Consider the following 17054-nt stretch of genomic DNA (forward strand, 5'->3'; position numbering starts at 1 on the left):
GTGGGATGGCTGGTCAATTTCTGTGTGTGCTGTTCTCTTATTTTTAATATGTTAGATGAGAAGTGAGTAACCTCTGAGTTGTGGGCTAATTTGGCCCATGAGGCAAACAACACAATGTGTGGCATCAGGCATGAGCCAAGTAAAGACGTGGTAAGACTGGGAGCTTCAAGTGCACTCCTGATGGTTTCTTGGCAAGCAGGGCTTATTGACAGCTGATCACCACTGTCAGAGAGCTCCAAGGGGATTCATTGCACTAGGGAGTTCCCCATCAGTGCTGCTCGCCTGTCAAAATTAGCCAGTGTGGGGTAGGTAAAGTAAGGATGTGGCCTACTGGCCAGATCTAGTGCCTCACCACGGTTGTTGAGCACAGATGCAATTTCAACATTTGGTGACCATATGCCATTTTGGGAAAATGTTACATTTTGAAAGGTGGCTTAGAAATCTTGAAATGAATGAATAGTAGTCCAAGCTTTTGCATACTAGAAACATTCAGTAAATCCTAACTCCCTAAAAGATAGCACATCTTTTTCTGAGATTCAATTCTTGGGAATCGTCAAGGTGAATGATAAGGTTCCAGATGAATGAAAAAACAGTAGGGGGTTACTTGATTTACAGAAAGAAATACTAAAGCCTAATACAAACATTTGTCAGAAGCTTCAAGAAGCTGCAAAGGAAAAAGTTGTGCTCTAAGCTTTCCACAGTCATAAAATTTAAAATCCAATACAAGTATTTCAGTGATAAAGTTAAGGGTAATAACCATTCCTATACTTTAATCTCACACCTAAATACTTTCTGAATTCTGCCACAACTTAAGAAGAAAGAGAGCGAGCTTAATCAATATTAGATTTTTAAAAGAGGGTTCTTTTTTAAAAAATGCCGCAGTCTCAGTAAATACCTGACATGATTATGGGGAAAATAGTTTTTATCCAATGAACTGAAAAGAAATTGCTAAGTACTGAAATCTTGGCACAATGGGCTGCTCTTTCTTTTACAGTAAAAAGATCCACAGCTAAAAGAAATGCATTTTATAAGTATCCCAACCATAACAGATGGCACATTACCTTCTGAATTACATTTATTTTGCTTGCTGCTTACAATAGAGCTAATATACCCATATGTCACTTTAAGAGGACTTATTTCTATTTAAGCTTCATGTATATATCTTGCCTATGATTTATATCTCAAAATTCTATAATGTAATATCAAGTGAACAAAAAAAATCCTGGATGATGTGAGATACTGCTCATACATTAAAATAATGGAATCATTACCTTAAGTCACACAACTGTAAATGATAAACAGCACAATCTAAATTTCAAACAACTTCTAAATGGCCCTATTAATCACTATAAATAAAAAAAGGGTAGATGGCCTTCTCATACCCTTCAAATCACCTTAGAAAACTATCTAAATAAAACCTAAAATAAACAGCAGAAACAGATGGGAACTTATAAGAAAACCCATCCATGGCTAAGAAGTCTTTCTTGGTATCTGGTCTGGACTTTTACATGGGGCTTCATGCCATGACTGAATGAGCTTTTGGCCTCATCATAGGCCTATTCAAGCCTTCAAAAGAATGCATGATTGCTTAAACCAGGGAGAGGCAACAGGCACCCATAAACAGAATTCAATCCAATATCCCTGGGCACATTGAGGTTTCTGTTCCACCACAGACTTTTTTGTGTGGGGGGTTGCAGGAGGGAGGAGAGGAAAGTTCCACTGCACAAGAAGTCTGTGGTGTGAGCAGAACTGCAATGCTGGATACAACCCTAAGCGCACCTACATGTATATTTGTGAATATTCCCCTACTACACATCAAACTCTTACTTATGCATACAGTGTAACGAAGACCAAAAACACATAGTTATAGAAACAAGTCAATGGCACCCCAACCCTGACTATTTGGTCAGGCAAATCTATAACTATATTTCATTATAATTATAATTATTTTAAAAAACCTTGATACTTCATCTCTCCATAAACTGTAAAGATACTTAGCTTTTATACTGTGTTTTTGACCTTTCAAAGAGCTTCACATACAATTTTACAGCAACCCTATAAGGCAGGTCAAGCAATATTATCCTTATTCGCTGCTGAGGAAGATTAAGCATGAAAAAAATAGCAGCTTGGAGGCCATCTAGTGAGGTCATGGTGGTGAGATTTGAAACACAGACTTCCCAATTCCTAGCAAGTGTGTTGTAGGGGTTGGAGTGTCATACTTAGACCAGAAAGAACCAGATTCAAATTCCCACTTGGAGATGCTCACTTGGAGATTTTGGCCTCGTGATTACCTCTTAGCAAAACCTTCACAGGGGCGAAATGAAGGCTGAGCAGTAACAACAATATACACTATCTTGAGCTCCTTGAAGGAGCTCTAAACCACTGAGCCTCTTGGGCTTGCCGATCAGAAGGTTGGGGGTTGGAATCCCTGTGATGGGGTGTCCCAGCTCCTGCCAACCTAGCAGTTCGAAAGCACACCAGTGCAAGTAGATATATAGGTACTGCCGCAGCAGGAAGGTAAATGGTGTTTCAATCATGGTGTTCCGTTGCGTATGAAGTAGTTTAGTCATGCTGGCCACATGACCCAGAAAGCTATCTGTGGACAAATGCCAGCTCCCTCAGCCTGAAAGCGAGATGAGCACTGCAACCTCGTAGTCGTCTTTGACTGGACGTAACCATCCAGGGGTCCTTTACCTTTACCTACACTATCTTGAGCTCCTTGAAGGAAAAGCAGGCTAAAAACATGATAAATGAAATAAAAATTACAGTATGCTACACTAATTACTGGCTGTGTAAGAACCAGAAGATTCCCTAGGTGTTTCTGTATAGTTTCAACATGAAAAGGACAAGAAGAGGTTAATAACGCACCTGGAAATTTTCTGGCTTGTCTTCAAATAGCCTAGCAATATACTTATAGTCAGCGTAAGACCAGTATTTACACAACTCATAACCACTGAATGGTCCACAGGAGCGCGATGGCTGTTTCCCACTCCAGGCCAGAAACTCTTCAAGTGTAGCTTCCACGTAGCTGCATTCCGTTTCAAACAGAGGAGCTAAAGCAATATAAGCAGAGACAGCATTACATGCACACTGAACACAATGCCAATAATAAAGAATAGATATGGAGCGAGGCAGTTTAGTAGATAAAACAATAACTTTTGTGTCTCAGCTCAGACTGCTGGTTAAATGCAATATAAAGCCACAAATGAAATTACAGCAGCTTGAATGTCTCAGATGAAATGCAGCACAAATGACGAACTCTATGACTAATTCCTTAGGATTGATGGTCACTCTGAATTTTACTCTGTTGTTTGTATAACTAGAAGGGTTCGTGTATCTAGAGGCCTCAGCTTCCTAGGTTTCCCTTTCTGAAAAAGTAGCTTTTCAGGGGGAAATGTCTTAGGACATGTAAACACACAACTGCTTTAAGGAACAGGGGCCCTGATCCATGCTAAGGTCCACAGCCCCCAATCTTAAAATGTGTAAAGCTGGCAACCCAGAAGCATTGTGCTTTTTTAAATATTCCAATTCTCAGAAGACTCTGGGAGAGTTTAGAAAATCAAATTCTGGCTCAGTGAAATGAGAAATGAATTCACCTTTCCCCCCCACATGCAGCCCCTTCTGTCCTCCCTTTGTGTATTACAGAAGCCTGTAATTAACCATAGTTTTCCATTTCAAGCGAACTGGGAAACGATGGATAGCTGAATACATCATGTCTTGTTTGCTTGCACTGCAAAGGGAGAAGCAGAGCAGCTTTATGCCATTATTGAATTGAGTTATAATTCTCCAAACTTGGTTTCTGACTGGGTCCCAAAGAGCTGCTGGTATCTGGACTTCCGGGGTTGCGCCATCAGTAATGGCGGACTCCCTCTGATCCAGAGGGACTAGCTCCGCGGAAAACGGGTCTTCCCGCTACGGCGAAGCCGGGACCCTTTAAAAAATCACAGGTGGATGAAGCCTGTGACCATGGGACTCGGCGGCACCTTTAGCGCCCCCCCAGCTCGTAAAGGAACCTCATTACGGGCTCCAGAGCGAAGAGGGGCAAGTGGCGCGGTGCTGAGAGTCAACTGCTTCTTCCGTGGAGCGAAGCCGCATAGCTGTTGCTGGAGAGCGCTGCCTTTTTCCTGGGACAATTTGGCTTTTAAAACAATTACCCGTGAGTAATTTAATTTTGGACAATTGGACTTTAAAAAATGGCCTGCGAGTAGAAAGGAAAATCGGACTAATAAATTCTTCTTAATTTGGTACTGAAACGGGAAGGTCTAAATAGGAAGTCAGCCTTCCGTTTCTTGTAGATAGATTAAAGCAAAGACATGGCAAACTAAAGTTTCAGAAAATAGTTTCTAAAGGATTAACCTTCATCATTTAAAATTGTTGAACCCCCTTCAGGAGCAGGAGAAGAGGGGGGATTTTTCTGGACTGTTTAAACCTGCAGAAGAGAGTGTAAAGAAAAGTAATTTTCCACCGTCTTGAACCTGGGAGCCGGGTGTCAGGACTGACGTTCTTAAGGAAGCTCATTGACCATAGACAAACGTTTTTGACAGATAGTGAAAAGAAGAGAAACATAGTCATTCCATTGTTCTCCTTCGCATTTTAAAGGAACAAATATTGACAAAATATCTGAAAAAGAAAACTTTGTTGTTAGATCTGTCTTTAAAAGAAAAGAACAAATAGAAGTTCTTCCCCTAGAGGGAGCCTGTGAAACTGTTACCAAATTTGAACCGGGGAGCTCTGCAGCTGCAACAGATTACGATCGTGGGAAAGACTTCTGACCTTGCAGAACAATGTATTCAGAAGCCTTGGTGCGTGCTTTCTGTAAAACAAGTGCCCTATTGGATCAGCTACATGAGAAGACGGACTTGATGACTGTTGCGATCGGAAATTTTGGACAGGTAGTGGGTAACTATATAGAACCCACCCAGGAATCAAATCAGGAGTGTGCTCTGACAGATCAGATAAGGGAAGAAGATGTTGCTGAACCTCGGATGCCAGAGATGGAGGGAGTTGTGGCCCAGCAGGAACATGAGTTGTTGGATTTGATAAATGAACTTGGGAAAAGCCAGATTTGGAGAGATAAAGTTTTGTTTGGTTTGGAAATGGGGGGTTGGATAGACCCCCCTATGCAGGGATGTTTTGACTTTCCATGTCTGGCAATGGGCCGTGAGATGTTTGGGGTTATGGGGGCTCTTAATTCTGGAGGGACTTTGAAATATGTTCTTAAATACCACATGGAGTTTAGTGAGGGCTATGGAAAAGGGGCTGATTTGTCGAGAAGGGTCAAAAACACCGTCAAGCTGGAGTGCCCATGAGTGAAAGGAGCAGGAGACAAAGTAAAGTATAGGCATAAATATGAAGAAGAGCCGCGGAAGGGACATGGAAGAGACTTAAGGGCCTCGGACATAAGATTACCAGGTTATTGCGCCAGAGTGATGGGATAGAAAGGACTGACAAAACCCGGGACCAGGAGGAAGAGACGCTGGATGAAGATTGGAAGAAAATTTGAAAAAAATTTTTTATTAGGATTGCCTTATAAAATTAATGAATGTTAGAAAAATGTTGGAACGAAATTATTTGGCTTTAGCAAAAATGTTAAAAGAATTATGTAAGAACATCTTATGGTTATGAGAAATTGGTATAAATAAGATGTAAGTTTTAAGTTTTAGGGTTCCTTATAGTAAAATAAGGTTAAAATAGACTAAGGTAATGTAATGACAGAATATTATGAAAAATGGAAAGGATTTGCTGTGATAATTAACAACTAGGATACAAAAAAAGGGAGGAGTGAGGAGGTCAATGAAAGAAGGTAATGACAGTTAAGAATTTGAGAATATTGGATTTGTTTTTTAAAATTTTGTGGCTTATTTTTGTTTTTTGATTGTACTCTGTTATCTGTTTTGTTGTTATTTTTTGATTTTGATTTTTACCAATTTGTATTGTTTGATTGTGGTTTGTTTTTCTTTTGTTCTTTCTCTTTCTTTTTCTTCTTTGTTTTCCTGTAATTTTAAAAATCTTAATAAATAACATTAAAAACAAAACAAAACAAAACAAAGAGCTGCTGGTATCCAAAGCACTTGGACACTCCCATCGATATCTGACCCTCTTACTTTGAACTGACTTCTTTCTTTGCATCATCACAAACTGCTTTTTAAATTTTCATTTATTTCAAAATAGGGTTGCCATGTGGCTGGAGCTAATGTTTGGGAAACACCAAATTAACCCATACAACGTGGTAGCCAGATACAGTGGTACCTTGGGTTAGAGACACTTCAGGTTACAGACTCCGCTAACCCAGAAATAGTACCTCAGGTTAAGAACTTTGCTTCAGGATGAGAACAGAAATTGCGCGGCGGAGGCAACGGGAGGCCGTACCTCAGGTTAAAAACAGTTTCATGTTAAGAACGGACCTCCAGAACAAATTAAGTTCTTAACCCGAGGTACCACTGTACTTTTCTGAAAGGAATCAAGTTGAAAGAGGCTTCTGGTGTTAGCAGAGAAGCCCCAGTTCATATATTACTTCTCCTGTGTGGATCTATTTAGTGGGGTAAATTTTTAAACATATGATCTGGGACTCAGTTTCAACTAGTAGAGACTAACTCATCTGTCTGAGAAATATTTCTTTTCCCTACAGCAGTGATCAGCAACATATTGTTAAGCTTGCAAATGGAGCTGTTTAAGGTGTCAGGATTTGAACAGTGCTGGGCTTGTACACTGTCAATCATGTGAACATTTCAGCATGTGGGGATCTGAATACTTGTGGAGTACATAAATAGAGAGGCAGGCAGACAGCCTTGCCTTTTTGCCTAGAGGAGAAAACATTGACTACTGCCTAACTGAATGTTAGACCACGTTGAAAATAGCCCATGTTCTTCATTTGCTCCAGTCTTGCAGATATGTATTTTTTCATGTTGTAAGCCGCCTTGAGCATGGTTTGACATATAAATAAAATTTTGTACATATGCATGTATGAGTATCTGCTAGCTCCTCCCACTTGCCATCTTGTGACCAGATTCGGGCTCCATAGCTTCACCCTCAGCCAACTTGTTTCCTTCCCCCTTGCTCTGTTTACCATCTAGCTTGATGAAGCATTCTGGAGGACTCAAAAGGTGACATGCTATTTTGTGACATTTCGGTTGGCCTAATAAATGGTATTGCCCTAATACGTTTGGAATGTTACTATTTCTATTCCCTCTGAAGCTCAAAAGGCAGACCGTGATTTTGAAACTGGTAAGTTTTTTTTTTAAAAAAAACCCTCTGCATAACCTCTTGCAACTGGCTTGCTATTTTATCACTTTTCTTACAGCCAGTCTGAATTTACTGGTTTCATGTCTTTTTCCAAAAGGTTATACCTTAATTGTGAGCACATAAGGGCAGTTAACAGAACGAAAACAAGAATGGCCTTTCTTTTCAAAATGCTATTAGTGACACAGACAGTTTCATTGGAGTGCCAAAACAATTCTTTCAAGGTAGTTCTTCAAAAGGTATATACACAGAGCAGGAATCCTTTATTGGAAAGATAAAGGAGCTGTTCAACAGGAAAAGAAAACAGGATGACCATCACGGCTGACTTTCAATGAGGGCCCAAAATATATTATGAAATCTCTCTCTCTCTCTCTCTCTCTCTCTCTCTGTGTGTGTGTGTGTGTGTGTAGGACGATAAGCACCAAAATGAAGGGCTGGTACTAGCAGCATATATTCTTTGGTTTCATTTGAGACCAACTGCCTTCCAAGTGATTCAAAGGCACTGCCATTCTGTTGCAGTGTGAACCGTTCAGCTTTGTATGCATAGATGAGGGTGCATGCACAGATGGAAGCTGCACCAACTTTAGGAAAGAAACCATTGGGCAAAAACATCCCTATCCCTGCCTCGATGTGAACAGCGGCATGAGAAAGCAACTTGGAAATGCAGTGGAAGGGTTACAACCTCACTATCGTGAACACAGCCTTACTCCCATCTAGTATGGACAATGATCAGCAATGATGAGAGTTGTAGTCCAACAACATCTGGAGGGCCACCTCAGCCATATAGCTTTGCATTAGATTAAATGCACTGGGAATGGGGAAGAGGGTAGTTAGGCAGCACATTAAAAAACCTACATTTGTATGGAATCAATTTCTACATCTTGTTTCTGGCAAATTCAGTCACAATTTTTCATCATACCACACGGGACTAAAGGCTGCAGTATTCTATCTTGCACTGTGTCACATATTTCCTGTGGCTAATCAGAAACCTTCATTTCTCATCAGAGCTTGTCCTTGCACCAAAAAAACCACCGTAATATATGAAATTATATACTGGACCGAAACCATTATTATTGAGGAAAGCAAATTGCAAAGGACTGCATGAATGGCAATGACAGAACAATCATTTAGCCTTCATTCCAGTACTCTTCTACAGCTGCTTAAATATGGACGCCTTTCATTCTTACAAGCAAGTCAGTGCTCCGAGGGCATTCATTCTTCATTGCTCTGACTGCATGGGAATTGCTACCATCACAAGCTCATACATTTGTTCTAATTTCCTTCAGGCAAAAGAACAAAACTTATTGTTGTAGTTTTCTATATGGCCAGCTTGGATATCAGTTTCTCTCCACCCCCCCCCCCCCTTCAGTTCACTATAAGGTTTATTGGCTAAGAATGTAAGACAAACCTGGTGATCAGAAATACAGAAATTGGCTTGGTGCTGTACAAAGACCTTCTTCAGAAATCATAGCTATACCTTAAATAATAAAATTGTGCACATGCAGTTTCTAGCAAACAAGGGATGGAGGACTAGTGACGAAGTAAGGCTCCAGCTCCCATCAGCCACAGTAAGCATGGCTAACGGGTGGAAGCTGTATTCCACAACACTGTGGAATGCTTTCCCCAGGGAGGCTTGCCTGGCACCTTTGCTACATATATTTAGGCACCAGGTAAAAAATTCCTCTTCTCCCAGGCCGTTGGCTAATTAAACAATCTATGTGACCTTTTAAATTGTGTGTGGTAGGGTATTGTTTGTTACTACATTATTACTTTTTTGTGTTGTTGTTTTTTTACTGCAAACTGCTCAGATGAAGGGCGGAATAGAAATTTAATACAAAATGATAATGTGTAGAACTACAGGTTCCCTGCCCTGGCATTATATTTTAGCTTGGTTCAGATATGCCCTGGGTGTACAGGGTACATAAGACAGGGCAGCAGCGGGAAACTTACCACACACATAACCTTTAATGTGGGGGGAAATGGCATATGAGAAAAGGCCTCACTCATGTGATTCACCTCCACAACCCCCACAAAAGGATTGGGGGTTATTCCTGTGTTGCACCAAATTTGTAAGTTATGGATCTGGGCTATGTATGATAGCAGCCTTTAGATTAGTTGCATTCATTTTCTCCCCTCTACTACAGTTCACTGCTTGTTATCGATGTAGAACCATGAATGCAAGACACATCACTTTGTGAAAATATGAGCTGATTAAGGGGATATTACCCCACAAAGATATATATGACTATTGAAGGACATTCAGATACATGAATTAATTTGGCAAGGACAATATTCTCATATAACTCTGGTTCTTTCTGAGATAAGCAAGGCAAATATTTGGAAAAAATCAAGAAACATCTCTCACTTGGATAGTTTATTGGAAAAATTCTCACTATTAATGGAAAAGGCAAAAAGCTGTATAGCTGGTTCCATTATCCCCAATGCAGAGACTTCGATTTAATTTATTTTTGATTCAGCAAGAAATACAAAATTATTCATTAGGCGCTTAGTGAATAATTAAAAGCTATCACCAGTACAGTCAGTCGATCATAATGGAATAACTAAATCAGAAAAATGCAGCTATCTTGGAAACATCAGCTCATTAACCTAAAATAAAATAAAATGAAAGGAACCAATGGGGCAGTCATGTCCTTCACAAGAACTGACATAAATACACTGTGTCAATTACATATGTCACATGTTTTTCTAGGCTTACTTTTTCTTGGCTGTAGAAAGACACATCTTTCTAGTGGGTGTGTAATGGGTTTCCCCAAAGATACCTCTGACCTATTTAGCATACAATAGTATTATGCCAGACACACACAAGTGGTGGTGGGGGGGGTGGTTGCCTTAATACTGGATTTTTCAAGTTAGGGATGGAAAGGTACAGAAAGACTTTGACCTCAGTACTGCTTCCTGAGTAGAGTTTGTCTCTATGGACTGAATGCTGTTGTTATCAGGTGATTATTACCAAATCCATTGGATGGCACTGGTGCTTTCCTTGTTATTCACCTCTCAGCCCATTTGCAGTTTTTAAGAAAGAGACCTAGAGGATATAAAGATTGGGCATTTGCAGCATTCTTTTCCCACCCTCATTCACTCACACTTCAAAAATGTCTAGAGGTATGTATGTGCATGAAAGCAGGTGCAGTCATTTGGTAAGTCTCCAAACAGTGAGGACACCCAAGGTAACCTGAGAGTCAAGCTCACAAATGACTCTCATCTGCTTCAAAAAGCACTGGAGTTTGTGCCAAAGGCAACATGTCCCTCCTAAACAGCAAGTAACTATATTTTGGGAATTGGGTGTTCCATCTCTGATGCCTTTTCATTTCTGCAGTTGCCAGCAGTAGCAGCACACAGGCAGCCACAAAGCTGTAGGGATGGTAGATTTGTTGCAATATTTAGGAGAGAAATTAATATGTATTCTTTTACTGGAGTTCTGATTGATCTCAGTGAATAGAGGACAAATGATGAAATGTGTATTACTCTTGGCGATTTTCATTTAAAAATATATAAATACTTTGCACAACATCAGTAATCAAAGAATTTAAAAGGATTTTGCATGAATGAAGCCGCATAAAATATTTATAATACTGATAAGCGGCATTGTATTGGGAAGGGAACGGTTGCCAGCTAGTCAATAATCCATGGCCTCTAACCACAACTGAGCTGCTTAAGCCCTCTTGGCTGCTCAGCCCCAGCAAACAAACTGCAGGAAGTCCTGGAGGTCAGAGACTGCCAGGCTCAGCTGCCCGATAGCCAACCAGCAACACTGTTGTGTCCAATAACAGAAGCTGCAACACACTCTGGCAAAGGGGCCGTGGTACCCTGCTCCCTGTGTGGTAACTGCTCTGACCAGGTATCTGTTTCCTCCCCAAAGCTCAACACAGGTGCATTGTTAGGGGATAGCCCAGGGGTCTGAGCCCTAGAGCTCCTGATCCTTTCCCTTGGCAAAGTGTAGTGCTGATGTGCCGATCTCACAAATCCACCACCTTAATTTGTCCAGATATGCCTGTATGTATAAATTAATGCACACATGGGTCTGTGCCCTAATAACCATTCAAATCCTTGAACAGCCTGTGCTGGCAAAGCGGGGAGCACTGTTACTCTAGCTCAGTGGGGACAAAATCCTTTCCTAATAAGGATTCCTCTTATTATGGAGAAACCTCTCCAAAACATGGTGATCCCAACAAGAAAAGGCATCCGTCTTTTATGTACAGTATATTTATATTCATAACTGTGCTACAGCATGTTTTTATGGAACATCTACAAGACATCTTCCTTTGCAGCCATTGCGGCTGTACCACAAAACATACCGAAGTATATTCATGTACGCAAATTCATCATACATAAATATTCAGTGCCCGTTGCGCTGGCAGTCAGGAGCTTGGGAAACCTGTGCAAGGAATTTTGACAGGTGAGCAGAACAAGCCAACTGTCCATCATGTGGCTTCATAAAAATGGCATGTGAGCAACGTCAAATTTGGCCCACGAGAGCGATCCTCATAAGGATCTGGTTTTTAGAGCCAAAAAAAGTTTACTACCCCATGACCAGAGCATGGGTAGGTTGATAGGATATCAATGGACTACGATTCCCATCATTCCTGACCACTGAATGCCCTGCTGGCTGAGGCTGATGGAAGCTGGCTATAAGTGACACCCGGAGGGTGTTTTTGTGAATGGCTCCTCCCATAAGAATTCCTGTGTGTGCTTAAGATCTTGCCCTAAATGCTACCACTATATGACCTAAGTTTTGGACACCGACAGAGCAAGACACGGTGGCATTCATTCTGTCAAACTCTTCTTAGGAATGCATGCTAGGCCTACTTTCTACTATCCATTCGGGACAATCTTAGCCATTTTTATTCCAGAATACTTGGGGGTGATATGTGTGCTTAAGATGCTTTAAAAAAAAATTAACAGAAATTATTTATCTTTATCAGGAAATATTTAACAGCTGATTTCTGCATGTTCTGTTGGTTTTATGTTTTTTCAGTGTTTAATGATGTTTTATTTGTTATTCTAAGATTTTTTTTCATGTTTAGGATTTTTATTATGATTGTGTGTCATCTTGTTCTAGACTGACATGTGGGACAAATGTTTTAAAATAAAATAAAAACATAAATGTAAGGAGAAGTGTGGAACAGGGCTGCACATTGCATTTAAGCATCCCCTACCTGTGCCCGTGTCCTTCATTCCTATTCGAAAACGCATTCTCTTTCCAGCCAATAGCTTAGCAAGATATATAGCATTCCAGTGAAGTGCTGGCCAATCAAAAGCCATGTTGCAGAAAACTGCAGGTTTCTGGAGAGACATCACAATTTCTCTGGCTTCTTCTGGTGTAAAAGGTTTGACATCACCACCTACAATAAAAAAGAGCAAGTTTTGATAGATGATTAATCATTTAAGAACAGTTACCTGTCATCTCATGGTCCCAAACCCATAAATTATTAGACTCTCCTGATTAAACCTGAATTCTTACCCCCTCCCCTCCACACTTCAAACATTTTGTTTCATCAAATTTTTTTGCAGTCCTGACAGTGTAATTTTTTATGTTAAATGAGAATTTAAAGCAACCCATTAACATCCAGAATATAAATATCTTGGTAAATATTTATGATTTCCTAATGTGCAGCATAGCCCTAGTAATTTAGAATTAGTCTGACATTCATCACAAGTCTCCTAATTAAGGAATGTTCAAAGGACACATTTTGAGATAAACCTAAAATGTGTTGCAGGGGAGGGGGACACCCAATGCAGGCAAACATTCCTTTCAAAAATGGGAGGGGGGATAAGTACAGGTTGTTGTCAATGTGATGGCAGAATGTGCTGATGCATCCAGTTTTAGCTAATTAATTAAATATACTTTGTAATGCAAGACTGATGAAGCGGCTTTCAAAAAATCATCTAGTTCTACCTTTAAAAAAATGTTGTGTGCTAACCCAAGGACTATGCTAATCCCAGATTTCAATTTAGCCCTGAGATTTATATGCCCCACTGAAACTGTCAACCTGAAATGTTGGCAGCCTTGGATAAACTCGGCAGGTTTACAACAACTTCCCTAAAGGGACATGTTAAGAGGAAGGAACTGCTTTTTTCAATAAACAAATGTAACGATCCCGCAGAATAAAAGAAGCAGACTGTATCTAGAGATCATAAAAACATCACAACATTGATTTAATGTCCCAACAAGAATTTAATAAAAAGGAATTTTTAAATGTGCATGGATTTTTGTTGTTGTTCACTGTTATATATATATATCACATAACAACTTATTTCAATCACAGTCGGCTCTGAATATTGGACCAAGGAAGAAACATGCTGTAAAGTAATCTCTCTTTCCCTTCTCTTGTAGGCCCCACAGGAAAAATTCCTGGAAATGTAAAAGATTTCTGTTCTATCTTTCATTTTTTTCAAATCAACGTGGTTCAGGAACATTTTCAAAACCAGCAACAATGACCATGTCAAATTAAGAGGAAGCAAAGTAACAAAATGGGCAGCAAAGTTTCAGCAAGTGGTAGATAAAAAAGCAATTTAAAATAATTGGCCCGCTAAAGCCACTTAAAACCCATCATATGTCCCGGCAGGCAAACAGAATACTCTTTACCCGACACCTAAAAGTAAACAATTTTGGTGCAAAGTGACCACCATGTGTAAGGTATTTCCACTGATGAGCCACCATAACTGGGAAGGCCCTGTCTCCAAAAGCCACCCCCCTTAGAAGGTGGGGACACCCAGTGCCAGATCTCTATATAGATGATCTCAACAACAAACAAGTTCATTTTTAACTGAGATCTTCTGAAACACTGTTCTGATACTGTTTAGATCCTTGGATGTTTAAAACCAGAACTTTGAATGAGCTAAGAAACAAACGAGTAGGTAATCAAGGTATCTAAATACTGGTGAAATATAGCTCCTTCAGTATATATATAATAATGGGTCTACTACATCCCCATATACTTCCCAGCAGAACCAGTTATTTAGATTCATTACCTACCTGTACAATCCCTGTATCCAGTTAGTACTAATGCAAACATCAAAGAAATCCCCTCCAAGGTCTAAAAAGGGCATGCCAAGATTGTGGAAAGACCACTATTACAGTTATAAAAATCACTACCTGGTATATCTGTTACTGAATCTATCATAACCTTATGAAGCTTGGGAATACATAAAAGTTATTGGACAAACCTACTCAAGCATCAAAGAAATCACTAAGGAGGCTCTCACAGACGTCCATGGGAATTGAAACTCCCACTCCTTCTGTTGAAAAAGTTCATAAAACAGTCGGTGTTCTTGTCAAAGAGCATAAAAATTGGATAAAACTATCTACTTGTGCAGAGCAAGGTGAGAATCATCATCAAAGCCAAGGACTGGCATCATTTGGCTGGGTGGCACTGTGGGTTAAACCACAGAGCCTAGGACTTGCTGATCAGAAGGTCAGCGGTTCGAATCCCTGCAACGGGGTGAGCTCCTGTTGCTTGGTCCCTGCTCCTGCCAACCTAGCAGTTTGAAAGCACGTCAAAGTGCAAGTAGATAAATAGGTACTGCTCCGGCGGGAAGGTAAACGGCATTTCCATGCGCTGCTCTGGTTCGCCAGAAGCGGCTTAGTCATGCTGGCCGCATGACCTGGAAGCTGTAAGCCGGCTCCCTCAGCCAATAAAGTGAGATGAGTCTGCAACCCCAGAGTCGTCTGCGAGTGGATCTAATGGTCAGAGGTCCCTTTACCTGTATACATGTTAAACACATGGTTTGCCCTTGAGTTCGCACATTGTATTTTGGAAACAGCCAACAAATGGGGAGCAGTGACGTGGGAAGTGGGATGGCATTAGCCCTTTACCCCCCCCCCCCTTGTAGTCTCAAAGTGCAACAGGCCATACCAGAACTGCAGCAGGAGGGGTGGGACAGCTAAATCCACCCATTTCCCATCCTAGAATCTTAATCTACACCAGGATCCCCTTGTGGCTATTTCTGAAAGAAAATTCATGGGTCCAAGATGGACAAACTATGTGATTAACATCACAGGTAGGTTGGTCCTCAAATAACCAAATTCTAAGACCTTCACTGGAAATGTGGTTCACTCATATATGAATGCAACTTGCAGTGGATTTCTTTAAAAATGGATGCTTTTTACTTAGCTGTTCTATAGGTTAGCTTTTATTTTTATAACCTCCTTTCATGAGCAACAGACCACTTGACAGCGTGACATTTCTAAAACCAAGGAGGCACGAATGAAACTTAGCCCTTGGCCTTACCCTCTGCTACGCTACAAGTCCAATGCACGTGGGGGTCTCACAGGAGCTGTATTCCTTGCCATATGTTGTTTCTTATCCTGGCAAAAGGAAATCTATGGGTTATCAAGCAACAAGCTGAATACAGAGAAAAAATATATCAAATGGAGAAGGGTGTCCAGCTGTGAGCAAGGATTGCAGACGCAGTTGCAAGTCCAGGCAAGCTGGCTTTCAGGATTGATTAACTGGCTGGTATTGAGCATATCTTTGGGATGACCCTCAGCTAGAGATTAAGGGCAACGGTTTGTTTGTTTTTTAATGCTAGATGGTAGTGGGATATAATAAGTTGTGAGGACTTGAGCCTTTTTACAAAGTCCCACATCCTCATGCTGATACATTGCACCCTTGTACTGTTATAGTTAATTACATTTCTAACATGCATTTGTTTTAGTGCAATAAAGCACAGAGCTAGCTTTTCATGACCTGGCAGCTGTGCTGGCCTTATTCATCTTTTTGATTTTCCAACACCCAGGAAAACACAATCACAGCTGTCCTTTTGCTCATTAGAAAAGCCAATCACCTTCCAAAGTTCACAATTTTTAAAACATCAAATATACATTTAAAGATTAAAAATTAAATACATAACGTGGTTATTTGTAAAATAAAATAAAAACATGATGCCAAGCTGTTTTAAAACTCTTCTTCCCCGTAAGATACCATCTTGCTGTCTGATCACATGTAGAAAGACAAGATATGGAAGTCTGCACATGCTCTTACTTACCTGGAGCCAGGTTGGAGCAGCCAGCTCTGCTTGCACACCTAGGTCCAGAAAAGCACAGAGCCCTCTCTGCCCTCCACTGTACTGCTGTGACCAGCCTTCCTTGGCAAGGATTGCTTTGTGTTGGGTAAATCGATTTTTCATTATATTTTCAGACCCCCAACTAGCTATAAATAAAAAAAACGGCCTGAGATTTCCATGAGACTGAGCTAATGAGTTACCTTCTAGGAAGCTGAAGTGTCCTGTGAGCAGTATTTCCTTTTGAGAAGCATCAAATGATGCAGTCTCAGGGAATAATAAAGACAAAATGTTCATTTTGTCTGGAATTACTTATAGCTATCTCATATGAAGTTCTCAAGATTGACTTAAACTTTACTATTCCAGAGAATGAAAATATAGGGTCGAGATGTTTTATGTTGTTCAGAGTAATTGGATTGGATGGTACTTGAGACTTGGGCTCAGCTGAGTTCCACCTGTGCTGGAAAGGCAACTTTTGCCAATTCCATCTTCCCTCTGCTGCCTAAAAAGCTGCTCTGGGAGATTGGAGAACACTCTGGCACTGTGGGGTTGAGGGGTACTTAGTAAAATTCAGTTTCCTGGTCTCTACCTTCTATGGGGAATTTGTGCTAGATCCCAGCATCCACCACAAAAGGAACAAGCCTATCCGTTCTTAATTGTTACTATAGTTTGAGATAGCCACCTGCTAACTAAAACAACAGCTATGTCTGCAAGATGCTGTCAACAACTGAAGGTGAACCGGACTACTATACCATGAACAAATCCATATGGTTTCTAAGACCAGTATATAA

The 17054-nt window shown here is 40.5% G+C and overlaps 1 protein-coding gene across 3 annotated transcripts in view; it reads right to left on the bottom strand.

Annotated features, from left to right (window-relative positions):
- Positions 1-17054, bottom strand: part of HSPBAP1 (HSPB1 associated protein 1) — a 50327-nt gene that overhangs the window by 24454 nt on the left and 8819 nt on the right. For 2 of the 3 annotated variants that reach the window (XM_083490608.1, XM_083490610.1), the window contains 2 exons: positions 12417-12602; positions 2869-3053 (listed from right to left, as the gene is read on the bottom strand). In XM_083490608.1, the coding sequence (XP_083346734.1) occupies positions 2869-3053; positions 12417-12602 (371 nt within the window). Of the gene's footprint in view, positions 1-2868; positions 3054-12416; positions 12603-14569; positions 14667-17054 lie in introns of those variants that run through there. The other variant, XM_083490609.1, reaches the window with a different exon arrangement.

The sequence above is a fragment of the Podarcis liolepis genome, assembly GCF_965112155.1.
Source record: "Podarcis liolepis genome assembly, chromosome: 1".
NCBI classification, from domain to species: domain Eukaryota; kingdom Metazoa; phylum Chordata; class Lepidosauria; order Squamata; family Lacertidae; genus Podarcis; species Podarcis liolepis.